Raw genomic sequence first — 20,516 nt, 5'->3', positions numbered from 1 at the left:
AATAAATAAACATTGAAAAAAAAATTTAAAAAAAAAAAAAAAGAAAAAATATAATGCTATGATAGGAAATATGGGGAAAAGGGTAATAAGCTAGTAAGCTAATTATCTACTCTTTTTCCTTCCCAATTACACTGGTTAGCTTTCAGTAAGTGGTAAAAGTACATATCCTTGCTTTACTCCTTATCTTAGGCAGAAAGTACTCAATATATCACCATTAAGAATGACATTAGTTATGTTTTCTTATAGACAACCTTTATCAAATTAACACTTACAAATTTTCTATTCCTAGTTTAAAGGTATTTTTAATCATAAATCAATGTTGAATTCTGTCAAATGCTTTTTCTTCATCTATTGAGATAATCATAATATATTTTCCTTTATTCTATTACTAGGAAGAATTATTTTAATTGATTTTTATAATGTTGAACCAGTTTTGTATTCCTGGAATAAACCTCACTGGATCATGATGTAGTATTGTTTAAAAATATTGCTAATTTCAATTTGTTAATATATTATTAAGAATATCTGAGTCTGTTTCTGGGAGACATTTGGCTATCCCCCCCTTTTTTTCCTTAAAATCTCTTTATCAGGTTTTGATATTAGAGTATGGTATTAGAATTATGCTGGTTTCATAAAACAAATGTTTTGGGGAAGTGTTCCCAACATTTCCCCATATTTTCTGAGAAGTACTGTAAAATTGGTATGATTTCTTTCTCAAATACATGATAGAATTCACAATTAAAGCCATTCTGGGCCTGGAGTTTTATTTTTGGAAAGGTTTTCCATTATAAATTCAAGTTCTTTAAGAGATAAAGGACTATTCACTTTTCCTTTTTTTTCTTTTTCTGAAAATTCTGTAACTTGTACTTTCAAGAAATTTTTCATTTCATCTTGGTTGTCTAATTTATTGGCATCATGTTTACATCCTTTATAATACTTTTGAAGTTTAGAGAATCTCTAGTGATAGCCCCCTTTTTTATTCCTGATAAAGAATGATAGAAATGCTATGATAGAAATTTTCTCCCTTTTTCACCCTGATCAATATTGCTAGAAGTTTATCAATTCAATCTTTTCAAGATCCAGTTTTTGGCTTTGTTGACTGAAATCAATCAGGATTCAGTCAAGAAACAGACAACATCAGCAATTTGAACAGGGAACATTTAATATGAAGAATATTAGCAAGTAAAAGGTGGTCAACAACGACAAGGAGTAAAAGAGGAGTTAAAGCTACACTATCCAATATGGTAGATAGTCACCACCCACAGAAGTGGCTTCTGAGCACTTGAAATGTAGCTAACTGGAACAGAGATGTGCTGTAAACATAAAATATACACTGAATTTCAAAGACTTCATATGAAAAAAAGATTAAAATAGCTTAAAATTTTAATACTCATTTTACATTAAAAGGATATTTTAGATATACTGGGTTAAATAAAATATATTATTAAAATTAACTCTGGGCGCCTGAGTGGCTCAGTCAGTTGAGCATTTGACTCTTGGTTTTGGCTCAGGTCATGATCCCAGGATCATGGGACTGAGCCTTGCATCAGGCTCTGCACTGAGTATGGAGCCTGCTTAAAAGCTTCTCTCCCCCTCTGCCCCCTCCCCTGCTCATGCTAAAAATTAAAATAATAATAATAATAATAATAAATAACTTTATCTGTTTCTTTTTACTTTTTTTAATGTGGCTATTAGAAAATTTAAAATTATGTATGTGGCTTCTGTTGGACAGTACTTGTCTAAGGTGTCCAAAATTAGCAATTGCACAACACAGCCACCACCACTAAATGGAGAGAAAATAAGTAAATAATGAATTAAGAACTCAGAAGAAAAGAACCCTCCACTGAGACTCCCACATTAATGCATGGATCTTGCTGCCACAGTAACACAAAACCTTTCCTGTAGAGAATGAACCTGCTAAAGGGCAAGGCCAGACCTGGTTAATAGTAAGCTGGGTGGTTGAGAAACTTCCTACACAGGGGTCTGGGTGAACTGCAGCTGGTCTGTGGAAGTGGCCTATCAGGGGCAGGGAAATTTACCAGAGGGTGTGGGTAAGCTGGGGCTTGCTCAGGAGGGAGGCTGAGGTAAAGACTACTGGGCCTCCCATATGCTCAACTGCTAGCTAATGTGGCAGGAAAAACACACAAGACTACCAATAAGGAAAACCCTTTCTCTCCTACTATGACTTGGCAGAGAACCACCAACAATATCTATTGAGGAATTCTAGTATCAAGCCAGCTGGCAAAGGAAAAATGTTTACAGCACCCAGCTTCACTATCACATAGCAGGACTTAGAAGGGTGAATTAGAGCTGACAGACAATAAATTATCGCACATTTATTTTCTGTATCGTCTTTCTGTTTCACTGATTTTCATTCCTCTGTTATTTCCTTTCTTCTACTTACTATACTATAGGTTTAATTTTTTCTTTTTCTACTTTTTAAGGTGGAAGCTTAGTTCTTTGATTCCTTCTTTCCTAATGGAGTACTGAAAGCTACTAATATTCCTCTAAGCACTGCTGTAGCTGAATCCCATAAATGTTTGTTTTTTTAATGACAAGTTGAATTTTAATATTTTAAAGAAATTACCCTAATATTAAGACTATTTTTAACTGAAGTAAAGTGGTGAATCTCATGAATTTTTATATATTTTTCCATTATCAGTTATAAATATTTATGATTTTTTTCCTATTCATTTTAATTTAATTCTATTGAAGCCAAAGAATACATTCTATAGAATGTCAATCTTTTGAAATTTATTGATACCCATTTTGTGGCTAAGCATATGGTCTCTCTTGGTGAATATTTCATATGTGCTAAAAAAGAATATATTTTCTATAGCTTTGGGGTATAGTGTTCTGCAAATATCAGTATACCAAATCAGTTGATAGCATTATTCATATCATCTATATCTTTATTAATTTTTGTATATTCTATCAACAACTGAGAGAGTTTATCAGTTTGAGATTCATATGTTTTTATGCTGTTACCTGGTACATGTACACTTATAATAGTTATACCTTCTTGATGTAAGATTACTCTTAATTTTGCCTTGAATTCTACTTTCTTACGCTGTTTGCAAAGCACATCTTTTCCACTTTTTATTTCAAACTGTTTATTCATTAAAAATTTTTGAGTATAGTTGATACACAATGGTACATTAGTTTCAGATGTACAACAACACTGTGATTCAAATTCTCTATATGCTATGCTATCCTCACCACAAATATGGCTACTATCTGTCACCATAAAACGCTATTACAATATCACGGACTATATTCATTATGCTGTGCCTTTTATTCCTGTGACTTATTTATTCCATAACTGGAAACCTCTATCTCCTGTTTCTTCATATTTTTAAAATGTCTCATCAGCATCTAGTTGGTTCTTGCTTTTTATTCTGTGCCTTTCAAATGGAGAGTTTAAACTATTTACACTGAATACAACTGGCATAGTTGAGCTTAAATTTATCTACCTGCTTTCATGTGAATGAGTCAAATATTTTTTTGTATCCCATTTAAAATTCCTCTATTGAATTTTCTGAAGTAGCTGTTCATGTTATTTTAGATCATAATGTGCATTCTTACCACTAACTACCTTCAAATCATATATTACTATTGAATAATGTAAGAACTTATATATACTTATATTTATGTCCCTCCCATCTTGTGTGATCCTGTTATAAATTTTATTTCTATACATGTTATAAGCCCCTTAATATTGATTACCTCCTATAATTCACTATTAGTTGTTTTTAACCTGTCAACAGTCTTTTAAAGAAAATAGGATATATAAATATACATAACTAAAAATAACAAACAAGTTATTTTGTATTTACCCATATATTTAGTGCTTTCTTCTTTTTTGCAGATCCTATCTTTCATTCAGAATGATTTCCTTTCACCTAGCAGAACTTCTTTTAGTATTTCTTAGAGTATAGATCTTTTGGATATGAATTATTCTATTTTTGACTGTCTGAAAATGCCTTCATTTTACTTTCTTTTTAAATTTAAATTTACCTGTTTATCTTCTTTCTTTCTTCCTATCTATCTATCTATCTATCTATCTATCTATCTATCTATCTATCTATCATCTACAGCACCTGGTATTCCCAGGTGGTCTCCCATCCAAGTACTAACCAGGCCCAACCCTGCTTAGCTTCCGGGTTCAGATGAGATTGGGTGTATTCAGGGTGGCATGGCCATAGACTACCTTCTTTTTTTAAATGAATATTTTTGCTACGTTAACAAAGTTGTTCGTAGTTCTTTAAAGATGCCATTCGATTGCCTTCTGGACTCAACTGTTTCTAATAAAAAACCACCAACATTCTTATTGTGGTTCCCTGAATATGTCTTTTCTCTTCTGGTTGCTTATAAAATTTCTATCTTTGGCTTTTAGTTAATTGACCATGAAGTGGCAAGATGTAGTTTTCTTTATATTTATGCTCTTTAGGGTTTTTTGAGTTCTTGACACTGTGGGTTGATATCTTTCATCAATTTTAGAAAATGGTCAACCATTATCTCTTCAAACATTTTTTTTTTCTTGTCCCAAACCTCTCTCCCCTTATTTTCTAGGTCTGCAGTTATACATATATCAGGCCATTTACTATTGTTTCACAGACTGTTCTCTTTTTAAAGACTTCCTTCTCTTTGTGCTTCAGTTGAGATAATTTCAACTGCCCATCTTCTTTTTTTATTTTTAAAATATTAAATATACTTTATTGTCAAATTGGTTTCCATTCAACACCCAGTGTTCATCCTGACAGGTGCCCTCCTCAATGCCTATCACCCACTTTCCCCTCTCCCTCACCCCCCATCAACCCTCAGTTTGTTCTCAGTATTGAAGAGTCTCTTATGGTTTGCCTCCCTCCCTCTCTGTAACTTTTTTTTCCCCTTCCCCTCCCCCATGGTCTTCTGTTAAGTTTCTCAGGATCCACATAAGAGTGAAAACATATAGTATCTGTCTTTCTCTGCCTGACTTACTTCACTTAGCACAATACCCTCCAGTTCCATCCATGTTGCTGCAAATGGCCAGATTTCATTCTTTCTCATTGCCAAGTAGTATTCCATTGTATATATAAACCACATCTTCTTTATTCGTTTGTCAGTTTATGGACATTTAGACTCTTTACATAATTTTTGGCTATTATTGAAAGTGCTGTTATAAACATTGGGGTACAAGGGCCCCTATGCATCAGCACTCCTGTATCCCTTGGGTAAATTTCTAGCAGTGCTATTGCTGGGTCATAGGGTAGATCTAGTTTTAATTTTTTGAGGAAACTCCACACTGTTTTCCAGAGCGGCTGCACCAGTTTGCATTCCCACCAACAGTGCAAGAGGGTTCCCGTTTCTCCACATCCTCTCCAGCATCTATAGTCTCCTGATTTGTTCATTTTAGCCACTCTGACCAGCGTGAGGTGGTATCTCAGTGTGGTTTTGATTTGAATTTCCCTGATGAGGAGTGACGCTGAGCATCTTTTCATATGTCTGTTGGCCATCTGGATGTCTTCTTTAGAGAAGTGTCTATTCATGTCTTCTGCCCATTTCTTCACTGGATTATTTGTTTTTCGGGTGTGGAATCTGGTGAGTTCTTTATAGATTTTGGATCCTAGCCCTTTGTCCGATATGTCATTTGCAAATATCTTTTCCCTTTCCGTCGGTTGCCTTTTAGTTTTGTGGATTGTTTCCTTTGCAGTGCAGAAGCTTTTTATCTTGATGAGGTCCCAACAGTTCATTTTTGCTTTTAATTCCCTTGCCTTTCAAGATGTGTCAAGTAAGAAATTGCTGCGGCTGAGGTCAAAGAGGTTTTTTTCCTGCTCTCTCCTCTAGGGTTTTAATGGTTTCCTGCCTCACATTCAGGTCCTTCATCCATTTTGCGTTTATTTTTGTGTCCATTGCCCATCTTCAAGTTCACTGATCCTTTGTTCTGCTTTGTCCAATCTGGATTAAGCCCACTGAATGAATTCTTCATTTCCTTCTTTTTAATAGTTTCCACTTTTATACTGAAATTATCACCTAATCACATTTTTCACCTTCGACTAGATTCTTCAATATCTATAGCATCATTATTGCAAAGTCCTTAATTCTAATCCCAACATTTGCATCAACTGTGGGGCTATTTCTGCTTTTTCTTTTTTTTTCATTTTACGTGATTGCAAGTCACATTTTCCTGCTTCATCATGTGTCTCATAAGTTGATTGTATGACAATGGTATAAAGAATAGAGATGGAATAAATAATATTTATCTCTAGAAAATTGCATAGTCTTGGCTCTGACTGCTAGAAGTTGAATTACTATCATCTGTAATTGAGGTGGGTCTTGGCTTTGTTGCTACTTTAGTTAAATTCCTTCCGTTCACCACTGGGTTCAAATATTTTAAGGGTAGGAGCCAAACTTCTTCAACAGAGCTTGGAATTTGAGTATGGAAAAGATTCTAGATGTCTCTCTCTGCTTGACAACCCAGTCAATAGCTTTACAAACTGTACACTTCTCTCTACCTTGTTGCTACCCATCAGTCTTATGGTTGCTGTGGAGTTCTCTTTGCTTTCCAGCTTTGCTCCCTAATTTTCTATTCCTCTGGAGACATCTTTCTAGCCTGCTGTCCTGTCCCCAGCTTCAGTGGACTGCTACTTTGCACTAAGTGAATGCCCAGTAGCACTTCAAGAGGAATCTCTCTCAGCTCTTCTGCTTTGGTTTAGCCTTTGGTATATTGCCACTGGTATTCCACAAAAGCACTGTAGAGAGTGAGTGTGAACTTGCTCTGTAATTTGGGTTTCTTGGGATTCTAATCTGCCATGTCAGTCCATATATGACCACAAAAGCTAGGTAAAATTTCTACTGATTTCTTTTTACTCTCAACTACAGTGGATTCCCTTTTCTTTCTGGTGTGTCACCAGGAATATAGCCAGCTATGAGTCTCTTCTTTCCTACGAAAGGCTCATTGCTTTATGGAAGTTAGTTTATTTAGGTTTCTTTGTGTCCTCAACTCTCTAGTAGGTTAAAAAAAAAACCCATGATTTTGTGGCATATTCACTTTCTTCTCATTGTTAAGATGAGACAGTAGATTAAGCAACATCTTTATGGATACGTCTCCTCAGGCAAGGGAAACAAAAGCAAATTAAAGTATAAGGAGTACACCAAAATAAAAAGCTTTTGCACAGCGAAGGAAACCAACAAAACAAAAAGGCAACCTATCGAATGAAAGAAGATACTTGCAAATGATATATCAATTTGATAAGGGGTTAGTATCCAAAATATGTAAAGAATTTATACAACTCAATACCAAAAACACCCCCTAAAATCTGATTAAATAAAAACTTCATTTTTATTAATTCAGGTTAATTTATTATAATTTAATGATAATAAATAAAATTACAATAAATTTAATTTTTACATTCATTTGTAATTACATGTAATTAAATAAAGTTGATTTATTATAAATTATAGTAATTTAATTAAATAATTCAGGTCAGGGGACCTAAACAGACATTTTTTCAAAGAAGACATATAGATGGCCAACATACAAAACAAGATGCTCAACATCACTCATTCCAGGCAGAATAGCTAGTCTTAAAAAGCCAAGAAGGGCACCTAGGTGGCTCAGTCGGTTGAGTGTCCGATTCTAGGATTCAACTTAGGTTATGAGCTCAGAGTTGTGGGATAGAGCCCAGCATCAGGCTCTGTGCTGACTCTCTCTCTCCCTCTCTCTCTCTGCCCCTCCCCAACAAAATAAATAAGTAAACATTAAAAAAATAAACAAAAAATAAATTTTTATTTAGACAAGAGATAACAAGTGTTGGCAAGAGTATGGAGAAAAGGGAACTCTCATGCAATGTTGGTGAGAATGTACACTGGTGCAGCTACTGTGGAAAACAATATGGAGGGTCCTCATAAATTAAAAATAGAAATACCATATGACCCAGTAATTCCATGACTGGCTATTTACCCAAAGAAAATGAAAACACTAATTCAAAAGATATATGTACCTCTATGTTTTCTGCAGCACTATTTATAATAGTCAAGATTTGGAAGCAACCTAAGTGTCCATTTATAGATGGAGAAAGAAGATGTAGTACATATATACACAATGGAATATTACTCAGTCACAAAAAAGAATGAAATCTTGCCATTTACAACAACATGGATGGACCTAGCAGGTATTATTCTAAGTGAAATAAATCAGAGAAAGACAAATATAATATGATTTCACTTACATGTGGAATCTGAAAAACAAAACAAATGAACAAACAAACCAAACAGACTCTCAAATACAGAGGACAAACTAATGGTTGCCAGAGGGGATGCAGGTGAGGAAATGGTCAAAATAAATGAGGGAGATTAAGAGGTACAAACTTCTAGTTACAAAATAAAAGTCATGGAGATGAAAAGTACAGCATAGGGAATACTGTCAATATTTTAATAACATTGAATGGTGACTGATGGCGACCACTTCTGATGAGTACTAATGTCTAGAATTGTTGAGTTGATATGCTGTATATCTGAAATATAACATTGTATCTCAATCATATGTTAATAATAAATAAAAAAGAAAAAAAAAAAGATGTAAGTGAAATCATGTCACTCATCTACTCAAAAATTTCCATGGCATCCCATTTCACTCAGAGTAACAGCCAAACCCCTAAACATGGTCCATAAAGAAAGCCCTGTGATCTGGCTCCTTGAAACCTCTCTGACCTTCTCTTTTCTTTTCACTCACTGTGTGTTTCTAGCTACGCTGGCCTTCTTGCTGTTCCTAAACAAGTCACAGCATGCTTCCACATCAGGGCCTTTGTAACTGCTATTCCCTCTGCCTGCATCATTATTTCCCCATGTTGCAGTTATCTTAGTAGCTCAAAATGATTGATTCTCACAAGACTGTCAGTTAACTAGATAGTGGTTCTGTTGGTCTCACCTGGGCTCACTCATGAGCTTGCAATGAGCTGACAACTTGGTGGGGGCTGGAAGATCTGAGATAATCTCTCTCATACATCTCAGACCTTGGTGCTGGCTCATGATTGGCCCTCTATTTCTACATGGTCTCCCATAATTTGATATTCTAGCCCATATTCCCAGCACGATACAAGGAGCATTCTAAAAGGGCAAAGTAGAAGCTTCAAGGTTGCTTGAGGCTTAGGGTTTGGAATTCAATGTCTCCCTTGGCAGTTGGCCAAAGTAAGTTACATAGCCAAACCAGATTTAAGGGAGAAAATAAACTCTACCTTTTGATGGAAGAAGGTGCAAAATGTTGTGGATTGACAATGCCACACCCTATATATTTGCATGGCTTAATCCCTTCACATGGTTTGCTCATATGTCATCTTAGAAGGGAGGCCTTCCATGATTTCATATAATTACCCTTCACTCACCTTGGCACTTAATATCCCACACTTTATTTTAGCACCTATCACTGCCTGACATTGCATATTTACTTGTTTATTATCTGCCTCCTTCCCACTATCATATAAGCTCCATGAAGGTAGAAACATCTGCTGTTTGGTTCACTAGTATATCCTCAGCACCTTGAACTCTGCCTTGTAATAGCAGACAAGCAATATCTATTGAATGAATTGTCCTATTCAAATGAGCATGTACCATAAAATAATAAAGAATCCAAAATAACTCAAAATGCATGAATTTTATGCATGTGAAATGTTAGTAGCTTTAGATGTTCTTCTTTGATTTATTCTATGATTTTGGACAAAACATTTTGTTATGCTTCAATGAGTCCACCTATAAAAGACTTTAGCCACATGTCCCTGTTTCTTGGATATAATGAGAATGTTTTAAACCAACTCTTTAAGTTCTTCATTAAAAGTTCCTGCTGGGCCTAGAATGTACAAGGTCTTGGTAACTTTTCATTCTGGCACCAAATGTGGAAGATGCAAGATTTAACTGCATAATAATAATTGATACAAGATTCATATGATTAATAGTGTTACCCTAGTTTTGCCTACATTAGTGTCTAAGTTTCTTTATCATTTCTTCAGAACATGAAAAAAAAAGTTAACAAAAAAGTCCTATATTAAGTCAGAATTTAACTGGGAAAAATCCTAAGTAGAAAACACATCAGAAAACACAATAGTTTATCACATATATATGTGTGTATAAAAATTCCCTGACCCCATCCCTAAATCTATTCAATATAAATAGAATGAATGCTATAAAGAGAAGATACACAGCAGACATCAGTACTGAGCCACTGTCACCATACCAACCAACTAAAGTACTACTACCAGGTCTAAAACAGTTTTACCTCCCATGTAGGAAATAGGATTACTTACCTACTAAAAATTCTATCTTCTGTACTAGAATAAAACCAGAGACAATAATATAAATGAGTCAGCTGGTTATGGACAAAAGAGTCTTCCCCCTCAGAGAAACAGGGTGTGAGGGTGGGGAGTGGGAAGGGGACCTGCTTTTTACTGCATAACCTTTTAGGCGTTTTTTTTTTTTAAACACATGCATGTAGTGCCTCTAAAAAAAAGTAAAAATAAAAACATCAACGCAATCAAAAAGGAATTCCCTCTATGGCTCTAGACACAGTGTATAATCTGAAAGGAAGTTTCCATAAGTGGTATTTTATACAAACTACTGTATGTAGCCCAAGGAACAACCTGAATATAACAGTAAGCATCTATGCATGTGTGTGTGTTCATGTATCTGTATTTTATGGCCCATGCAGAAACCACTGTTTCTCTGCCAGTGTTCATCACAACAAGTGCACTCCTTAATCCCCATCACCGTTTCACCCATTCCCCCACCTCTGTCTCCTCTGGTAACCATCAGTTTGTTCCCTACTGTTAAGAGTCTGTTTCTTGATCTGTCTCTCTTTTTTCCCCTTGGCTTATTTGTTTTTTAAATTCCACATGAGTGACATCATATGGTATTTGCCTTTCTCGGACTTATTTTGCTTAGCATTATACTCTCTGACTCCATCCATTTGTTGGAAATGGCAAGATTTCATTTTTATGTCCATCTATCAATGGACACTTGGGTTGCTTCCATAGCTTAGCTAGTGTAAATAATGTTGCTATAAATGTAGAGGTACATGTATCCCTTTGACTTAGTGTTTTTGTATTTTGGGGATAAATACCCAAGTAGTACAATTACTGGATCATAGGGTAGTTCTGAGGAACCTCCATACTGTTTTCCACAGTGGCTACACTAGCTTGCCTTCCTACCAACAGTGCAAGAGGGTTTCCTTTTCTCCATATCTTTAAACACTTGTTGTTTAAGTTTCGTTATTTTTGCAAGTAAAATCATCTTAGGATTCAGTTTACTTATACCACATGGATTTAGAGATACACACATTTTATACTCATGAGTTGCTGATAAACTATTACCATTGTTTCTGATATTCTTTCTACCCACAACTCTTCCATGTACCTAGGTTAAATTCTGACTCCAAGTAGCCACAGTAGTAAAACATACTTTAATAAAGTAAATTTTCAGTAGCTAGAACTGCTGCATTAGCCAAATCCTAAACATTAAAGGTTTCTTTCATACCAATGAAAAAGACTAAGTAGTGTTGATTTGATTCCCAACACTGGGGACATTTTCACTCAGGGAAAGGAACTGTTCTCATCTGTATTAGAAACAGGCACATTATGGGGCGCCTGGGTGGCGCAGTCGGTTAAGCGTCCGACTTCAGCCAGGTCACGATCTCGCGGTCCGTGAGTTCGAGCCCCGCGTCGGGCTCTGGGCTGATGGCTCAGAGCCTGGAGCCTGCTTCCGATTCTGTGTCTCCCTCTCTCTCTGCCCCTCCCCCGTTCATGCTCTGTCTCTCTCTGTCCCAAAAATAAATAAAACGTTGAAAAAAAAAATTAAAAAAAAAAAAAAAAAGAAACAGGCACATTACTATTAAAATGTTTTGATGAATCAAACAGCTGCAAAAAAAACCAAAAAGCAGATATACATTAGGAATCCTAATGGTATAAATAGGAAGGGATGGACAAAAAAAAGATAGCCAAGAAAACAACTTCTGGTCTGAGCACTACCATAAGCTAGCTGCATGACCTTAGTCAACTCATTTAATCTCTCTAGGACTAATGTTTTCATTAGGGGAAAAAAGGCAAAGTAAGACTAGGAGATTTAAGATTTTACCAAGTTAAAAAACTCTGCCATGAAACTACAGTTTTGTATTATTAGTAGCATGTTGTTCATTATAGCCCTTTGACCCAGAAAGTCCTCTTCTATCCCAAAAATGTATGAGCACATATGAGCAAAGATATATATTTGGACAAGGATGTTCACTGACAGCATTATTTGTATTAGCAAAGGCCTGTGGAAAATGACTAATGTTCAGTAGAAAGCTTGTTAAAAAAAATCACAGCATACCTACACAATGGAACACTATGAAGCCATTTAAAAGACTGAGGAAGCAACAGGAAACAATCTCCAAAACACATGGCTATGTGAATAAAGCTTGGCACAGGTGGTGTAAAATATAGTGTGTTCTTATCTTGGTTTTAAAAAGCGGGGGGGGGGGGGGTAACATACACACAGCTACAGATCTCTCTTTATATTATTTATATACACACACACACACACACATATAACCACCTGACATATACATTCTTATTAATATAAAAAATATTTCCAATGACTACAAAAGAAGCTGGTAGTAGTTGTTGCTTCTAGGAGGGAAACTAGCAGTTTAAGGTAGAAGAAAGATTTAAATGTTCATTGTAAACCAAATTTTTCACTGATTTTACCATTTGTAACTTTTATTAAATAAAATAATCCCCCAAATTTTTTTAAATTTACATCCAAGTTAGTTAGCATATAGTGTAATGATTTCAGAAGTAGAATCCAGTGATTCATCCCTGCATATAACACCCAGTGCACATCCCAACAAATGTCCTCCTTAATGTCCCTTGCCCATTTAGCCCATGCTCCCACCCACAACCCCTCCAGCAACCCTCAGATTGTTCTCTGTATTTAAGAGTCTCTTTATGTTTTGTCCCCTTCCCTGTTTTTATATTATTTTTGCTTTCCTTACCTTACGTTCATCTGTTTTGTATCTTAAATTCCACATATGAGTGATCATATGATATTTGTCTTTCTCTAATTTCACTTAGCATAATACATTCTAATTCCACCCACATTGTTGCAAATAGCAAGATTTCATTCTTTTTGATTGCCAATGTGTATATATACCACATCTTCTTTATCCATTCATCCATCGATGGACATTTGGGCTCTTTCCATACTTTGGCTATTGTCGATAGTGCTGCTATAACATTGGGGTGCATGTGCCCCTTCAAAACAGCACACCTGTACACTTTGGATAAATACCTAGTAGTGCAATTGCTGGGTCATAGGGTAGTTCTATCTTTAATTTTTGAGGAACCTCCATACTGTTTTCCAGAGTGGCTGCACCAGTTTGCATTCCCATCAGCAGTGCAAAATAAAGAACCCACAAAATTTTTATTTAAAAATACTTATATTTCCTATATTTTAAATTACCTCAAGTATCTTATTTATCAAACACGTGTCTTCTCTGACAAAAGATTATTATTCTATGCAAAAATTTTTCAGATTACCTTAAAAAGCCTGGGAAACACATCTGCTGGCTGTCCACGAATCACAAACAGACGAGAGTTTAATTTTCGCAGACTGGCATCAAGGTCTTCTAGACACTGAAGCAAAAACCTACAGAGAAAATATTATTAAAATTCTTAAACATATATATTTAGAAGATATAAAGTAGTGCAAAATCATGTTATTCTAAAACTTGACGTGCTAACCCCATAATTTTAGTACTTCCTATCATCTTATTACTTCTAATTGATCTATAAATTACTGTTTCCAGAAATCACACTTAAAAATTTTAAGTTACATGAGGTTCTCAGTATTTTAATAAAATTCCTCAATTAAGTAACTTCCATTAAATAACAGTGACTGAATGTTAGCAAAGTTTAAGTTGTAAACATAAAAATTATACAAATAAAGGAATTAAATGAATTGATTTCACTGTTTCATTGATGAAAAGAATTCAAGTTCAAATAGAAAAGCCACCTTGAAAAATCTAGAACATTTCTCTATTGGAAACAAAATGGAAATATCCTATTTAATCACTCTGAGCAAGTGAGTAATTTAAGAATTTGAGTAATATTAAGGGATACTGTAATCATCTAAGAGAGAAAGAAAACATAATGCCCATTTTCAAGTTTCTTATCTAATTAAAGAAACTGATAATAAACAGATGTTAAATTATGTGGCATTAACTCTGAGTGTAGAGAATGCCAGGTTAATTAAAAAAAGAAAAATTCCATGAGGCAGGTGGAGCTATAGATTTTTCTCAATGAAATAAGTACCAACAAAGCTTACACATGATAGATATGCTGGGAAATTCTGGGGCAGTAGCAGAAGACTGCTTACTACGCATCTTTTAGTGTGAAGAAATGGGGCAGTCTAGCAAAGTTGAAAGAGATGTCACTCCTGGAAAATTCAACCTCATTGTTTACCTCATGTTAATTTCTCTAACATTTCACTTAGATTCTATTCCTCTCTCCTGGACACTTCTTATTTTCTCTTCACTCTGCTTCTTTTATGTATTTGATCTTAAGGTTAAATATTTGCCTGCCTTTCCACAAGCCATGTGTTCTCTGAGAATACTGATTGTATCTTACTTGTGAGGAACAGTTAATAAAAATGAAAAGGCACATTTCAGAAATGTGTTGTCCCATATGGTAGCCTCTAGGCATATACAGCCATTTATATTTAATCAAAATTAAAAATTCAGTTCCTCAGTCACACTTGCCACATTCCAAGGCCTCAACAGCCACATGTGTGCCTAGTAGCTACCATATTGGACAGCACAGGTGAAGAACATTTCCATCAATGCAGAAAGTGCTACCAGGCACTATTGTTTTAGGAGGTTGTTCAGTTCAGATCATTTTGCTCTCTTTGCCCATTCTGATCCCATCATTTCATCAAGAAAGTTTTGTTAATTTTTTACAACTATAGTTATTAGTGACATCACTATAACTAGTCAAGTTTGATACTCTTTACCATTTAGGAGTCATTTAGGATTTAGAGTCTACAGGTGTGGAGTGTCACAGTGCTAGACTTTTAAGGACTCCCACTGTATCATCTTAGGAAGTCTCACAACTGTCGTTAAACAAATAAGAAACAAACCCTTCTATCTTCACATTTATATTTCACCTCATCCCTGTTCTGTCTGGGATTGGAGTCACCTCTCTAACACCAACCCCTATCTCAACCTACCACTACCAATGTACAAATACTTTGAGGAAGAAGATTGCTATTGTTATATCAATACAAAAACACCTGAGTTTTGTAAAATTATCCATAACTATGAGTAATTTATCATGTTTGGTGATGTTTATTAGAAAGCATCTAATTTTACGTATTTGCTTGTCTAAAGAGTTTTTAGACACTGTAGCAGATCAAAAATCAAGAAGTTGAATGAACTAGCAATTTTAAGTTTTGTATTTTTTAATTTAAACAGAACAAAACTAAAATGTCCTGGAAGGATAACCCAAGGCAGAGATAATCCTGGTATCTCTTTTGTACCACTAGTTTCAGTATGTAAATGTTTCCATATGGTACAAACAGGTCAATGATAGATGGGAAAAAAAATGGGAAAATGAAAAAAACATGATTAATGCATAAAACAAACAAGCCTGGATTAATTAATAATTAAGGAATTAAGGGTAAAATTATTTTTCCCTTTCTTGTTAACAGGCTGAATAAAGAGTTTTAATGTTTTTCAATAAATACCTTATGAACCAAACATTGTACAGAATGATATGGACTGAAGCAATGTATTATAATGGGAAAGTTTTGCAACCAAATAATTAGTTTTGACACTGCATAACATGAAGGAATAGATATATTTAAGTATGATATTTCTCTTACATATTATGGTATTTTTCTTCCATGGATATTATTTCCATCACTGTAATTTCACATAAAAATTAGAGAAGTACAGTGGACTCAAATATAGGTACTTTAAAAAAGAATATAGTACCTTTGCACTGTGAGTTTTGAAACTATATGCATAAATATATTTTGATTTTTATTTTGATAAAATAAAATTTGCTTTGCATGTACATAAGAAAATAATTGGAAAGATACTTACCAAGCTATTAATAATAGCCACTTTTGAGGAGTGGGAATGGAGGGGGGAGTGATGATGAGAGAAACATGTTTTTTTTAACTTCATAAAAGGTATAAAATTGATAACGAACATACACTCCTTCAGAGTAAAACAGAAATACTGTATTTACTATAAACATGGTTTAATAGTGAATCTTCTCAAAGCAATAGACATACTTCTATAGCATCAATTTTGATGGTTTCATAGTATCCCATTACACAGATGTCACATAATTTAACAAGTCTAGAGATAAATTACTATCCTTTAATTAATCCTGGGAGGTTCCTTATCTGTAAAGCAGGGATAGTAATAGGACCTATATCATAGCATGTTGTGAGAATTAAATTAATATATGTGAAGCTCTCAGAACAGTGCCTGATCCATAGTAAGCACAGTTATGTAAGTGTTATCTAATTTTTTTGGTCGCCTCCTTCCTACCACTTCCGTTCTTGGTATAATAATTCTATCCCTTGTTATCTCTTGCTGGCATTATTTATTTACTGTAATGCCTGAAAATACGTCTTTGTACCAACAATCTTTTCCCACTTTAATAATCCATTTTATACACCACAACAAATCTTTCTGAGGCACACTTTCCTGTTCAAAGATTCATTCCCTAGGACACATTATTTTGCTTGGCCACTAACTTAGGGTTCAGGTTCATCTCTTACCACTCTTCCTTCATTCCCACCAAACAAAACTACTCTTTTCCCTACACATCCACTCTCCTGTAATGTGCTCCATGAATTTCCCTCAGCATAGAATACCTTTCCCAATTTTCATCTCTTCAAGTTAGTATCCTACTAATCTTCAGTCTTCCAGCTGAAAGTGATTTCTCCATCCTCTAAATTATCAAAGGACATATGGACCTCATTCTAGAGAAACTTTCACATTATACTTTACATTATAACTATCATATATACATATCACCTTCTTCGTCTCATGGATTTCAAATTAGTATCTGTGTCTCACTCCTAACTATGTAGGTTTCTTAACCTATGTTTTGGTTTCTACATTTGCCAAACAAATATCATCATGTGATCAATATATTCTGTTAGAAAGATTAGAAATAGGATTTAAAAAATAATACAGTTGTCTTACACAACTGTTGAAAAAATTAGAAAAACATTATAAAATCATCTCGCAGAATTACTAGCACATGGTAGATATTCATTAAGGAGAAGGTACCACTATTTTCCCCTGGGAATAGTTTATAGTTCCAAAAAACAGTAACACATATTTCTGTATGTAAATATCTGGGCATGACAACAGAAGACAATTGGTTGGATGCCTACATCTATATGTAGAATTGTTCTGGACTCATAACTTCTCCTGAATGTGACTTGGAACAAAGGTTTGATTAAAATCTTTCCCAGTGACAAGGCAAATATGAATGAATAAATATATAACAGGAGTAAGGCAAACAAAGGCAAAAACAAACTACTCATACATCACCAAAATAAAAAGCTTCTGCACAGTGAAGTAAACAACAAACAAAACTCAAAGACAACTTACTGGAAGAAGGTATTTGCAAATGACATTAAAGGGTTAGTATCCAAAATATACAAAGAACTGATACAACTCAACACCCAAAAAACAAATAATCCAATTAAAAAAATGGGCAGAAGACATGAATAGACATTTCTTCAAAGAAGACAGCCAGATGGTCAACAGACATATGAAAGGATACTCAACATCACTCATCATCAGGGAAATAGAATCAAAACCACAATGACATATCGCCTCACACCTGTGAGAATGGCTAAAACCAAAAACACAAGAAACAAGTGTTGACGAGGATGTGGAGAAAAAGGAACCTTCATGCATTGTTAGTGGGAATGTAAATTGGTGCAGCTACCCTGGAAAACAATATGGGGGTTCCTCAAAAAGTTAAAAACAGAATTCCCTATGATCTAGTAATTGCACTACTGGGTATTTACCCAGTACAAAAACACTAATTCAAAGGGATACATGCACCCCTGTTTACTGCAGCATTATTTACATAGCCAAACCATGGAAGCAGCCCAGTTGTCTTTTGATAGACAGATAATATTTATATAAAATACCACATCATCCTTTTAATTCCACCATACATATGCATCTGTATATCAACTAACCTTTAAGTATATAATCCTTCATTGATAATACCATAAAATAAAACCTCCAATATCCTAGGTTCAAGTATCAATTCATTGACATGTAAGATTTCTTTTCGGTGCTGAAGGGATAATGTTACTTGAAAGGGTGCTATGTAAAATCTAACCTTTCATCCTTTATGCTTAACTGGGAAGAGTAAGTTCTGTCAGAGTTCAGATTCAATATATTCCAGAGAACACACGAATTTCAACCCTTATATATTATAAATGCATGTGGCTTAGAACAGGCATCCAATATTCAATGGAGTAATTCAATATAATACATTGAAAATACACAGGGTACACTTTTAACAGGAACATATTTTCAGATCTTCTCTAAAATGGCACCTTACTATACTATTCAGGACTCAGTTAATAAAGTTATTAACTACATGCAACAGGTTGGTTTTTATAGGCCAAACATTAGTAAAATTCATCACATCTCTTTGTATAATTGTATTACCTATATATAAGTACAGTTCTCCTGTTATATAATTACCTTACTAATTGCATCACTTCAAAATAAATAGAAAAGGTGTCAAGTGAGAAAATATACTTCTTTACTTTAAACATATTAAAGATTTTTTTTAAAAAAATTTCCAGAGATCACTACTTTACTACTATTAGAAAAAAATTACATTCAGTGAGTTTCCTTATACCATTTCCAACAGATGATTTCAACATGAATCAACAGAAATAGTTTCTTAAAGTAGGTCATTGCTATAGCAACCAGTGGGTGGTTTGGTATACTCCCCGTCACAATGACCTACTTTCTAGCCTGTGCTAGAACAACTTTATATAACTAGAATTGCTAGTTCTGTCTATAAAATAGTCCAAAAAAGGCAATGATGAGATACAACATAATCCCATGGTTGTTGAAAACAAAGCATACAAATTAACATGTATCATACCAGAATAAAACCATCTGGTTCTGTACTTTAGTTTGTAAAATATACTTATCATATGCTCAAAGATGAAAACTACACTTAGATCTAAATCAAAACAATTCATTGCTGACCCTAAAAAACTAATTTAAAGAATATAAATTAAGATCAATCTTCTCCTGTCCTCTGCATGAAACCATAGTCAAATTTTTAAAATTAAAGATATATTAATTATAATAAAGAAAACAAGTAGAGTCTTAGTCATTAACCAAAGTCTATAGAAAAATTTTAAATTATAAAGGAGCAATTTGTCTGTCTATAAACTGAATCAAGTTTACATGTTTTTTTTTCTGGTTTGTTAACAAATTTTTAGTGCTTTCATCTAACTTAATCATTATTCAAATTGTCAGAATATTTGTGATACACATTTTCCCTAAAGAGAATAGTTTAATGTTCAATACGGATTAAATATATATTTTTAAAGTAAATTTTAATTTTTCCAGGCTCTAATGGTCATAACTCAGTGAACTTATAACATGACACAATGTTGCTTTTTTAATGCCCTCTTTTAAGTTATGAAATTTAAATAAAAATTAAAAAAACATTTATAGATAATATAACATATCTAAATATACAAATTTAAACCATTAATACAATGCTTACTGTAATATGTGGAAGAAATTAAAGGAAGGTCATTTATATTTTAAACAGAAATAACACACTTCAAAATGTAAATATCTAGGCATGACAAAAGAGAATGAATTAGTCGTATGCCTACACCTACATCTAGAATCACTGTAAATTCAACAACTATAAAAACAGATTGATACAGCTGTATTATTAGTGACTCAAACACCATAAGTGGTATTGCCTTTGATGACATGATTTAATGTAATGTTGAGCAAGACTTAGTAAAATTCTGGACAACACAAAGTACAATCTTTCTTTAAATAGGTGATAAATATATGCCAGGAAAACTCAGTATATATTAAAATTTCATAAAAATACCTAGCATTTACATGCAAAACGGATTTAGGCTCTAGACTCAAAGAATTCTAAGTTTTTCATTTACATGAAACATCTAGTAGAATATTTGAAAGTTACTGGGATTTGAAAGTTACTGGGATGATTGAGAGACTATCATGAACACTGCAAGAAGTCTTCCATTCTTGGCCTCTTCTCACTATTCCACTAGTAACCTAATTACTTCATTGTGATGAACAAAAATGCCCCCACAAATTCCTAAAACACCCCTAAGGAGTGATATTATTCATTATTCACAAAGTTTCATTGATTTGAGGGATACAACAAGATTAAGTGACAGACATGTCCAATATTGAAGCAGCTGAAAAATCTAGAAAAGAAACTTGAAAA

General features: G+C 34.1%; 1 protein-coding gene and 1 non-coding gene across 4 annotated transcripts in view; both read right to left on the bottom strand.

Moving 5' to 3' along the window:
* CRY1 (cryptochrome circadian regulator 1) overlaps positions 1 to 20,516 on the bottom strand; it is a 94,300-nt gene that overhangs the window by 18,237 nt on the left and 55,547 nt on the right. For all 3 annotated transcript variants that reach the window (XM_086712443.1, XM_025926715.2, XM_086712442.1), the window contains exon 2: positions 13,542 to 13,650. In XM_086712443.1, coding sequence (XP_086568569.1) covers positions 13,542 to 13,650 — 109 coding nt within the window. The remainder of the gene's footprint in view (positions 1 to 13,541; positions 13,651 to 20,516) is intronic.
* Positions 4,089 to 4,207, bottom strand: LOC112863951 (5S ribosomal RNA). The gene has a single exon (XR_003223900.1). It is a non-coding gene; the product is annotated as a 5S ribosomal RNA (ribosomal RNA).

The sequence above is a fragment of the Puma concolor genome, chromosome B4, assembly GCF_028749965.1.
Source record: "Puma concolor isolate L17-30 chromosome B4, mPumCon1.1.hap2, whole genome shotgun sequence".
In the NCBI taxonomy this organism is placed as follows: Eukaryota; Metazoa; Chordata; class Mammalia; order Carnivora; family Felidae; genus Puma; species Puma concolor.
The sequence above is the reverse complement of the archived record's forward strand: the minus strand, read 5'-3'. Positions and strand labels throughout refer to the sequence as shown.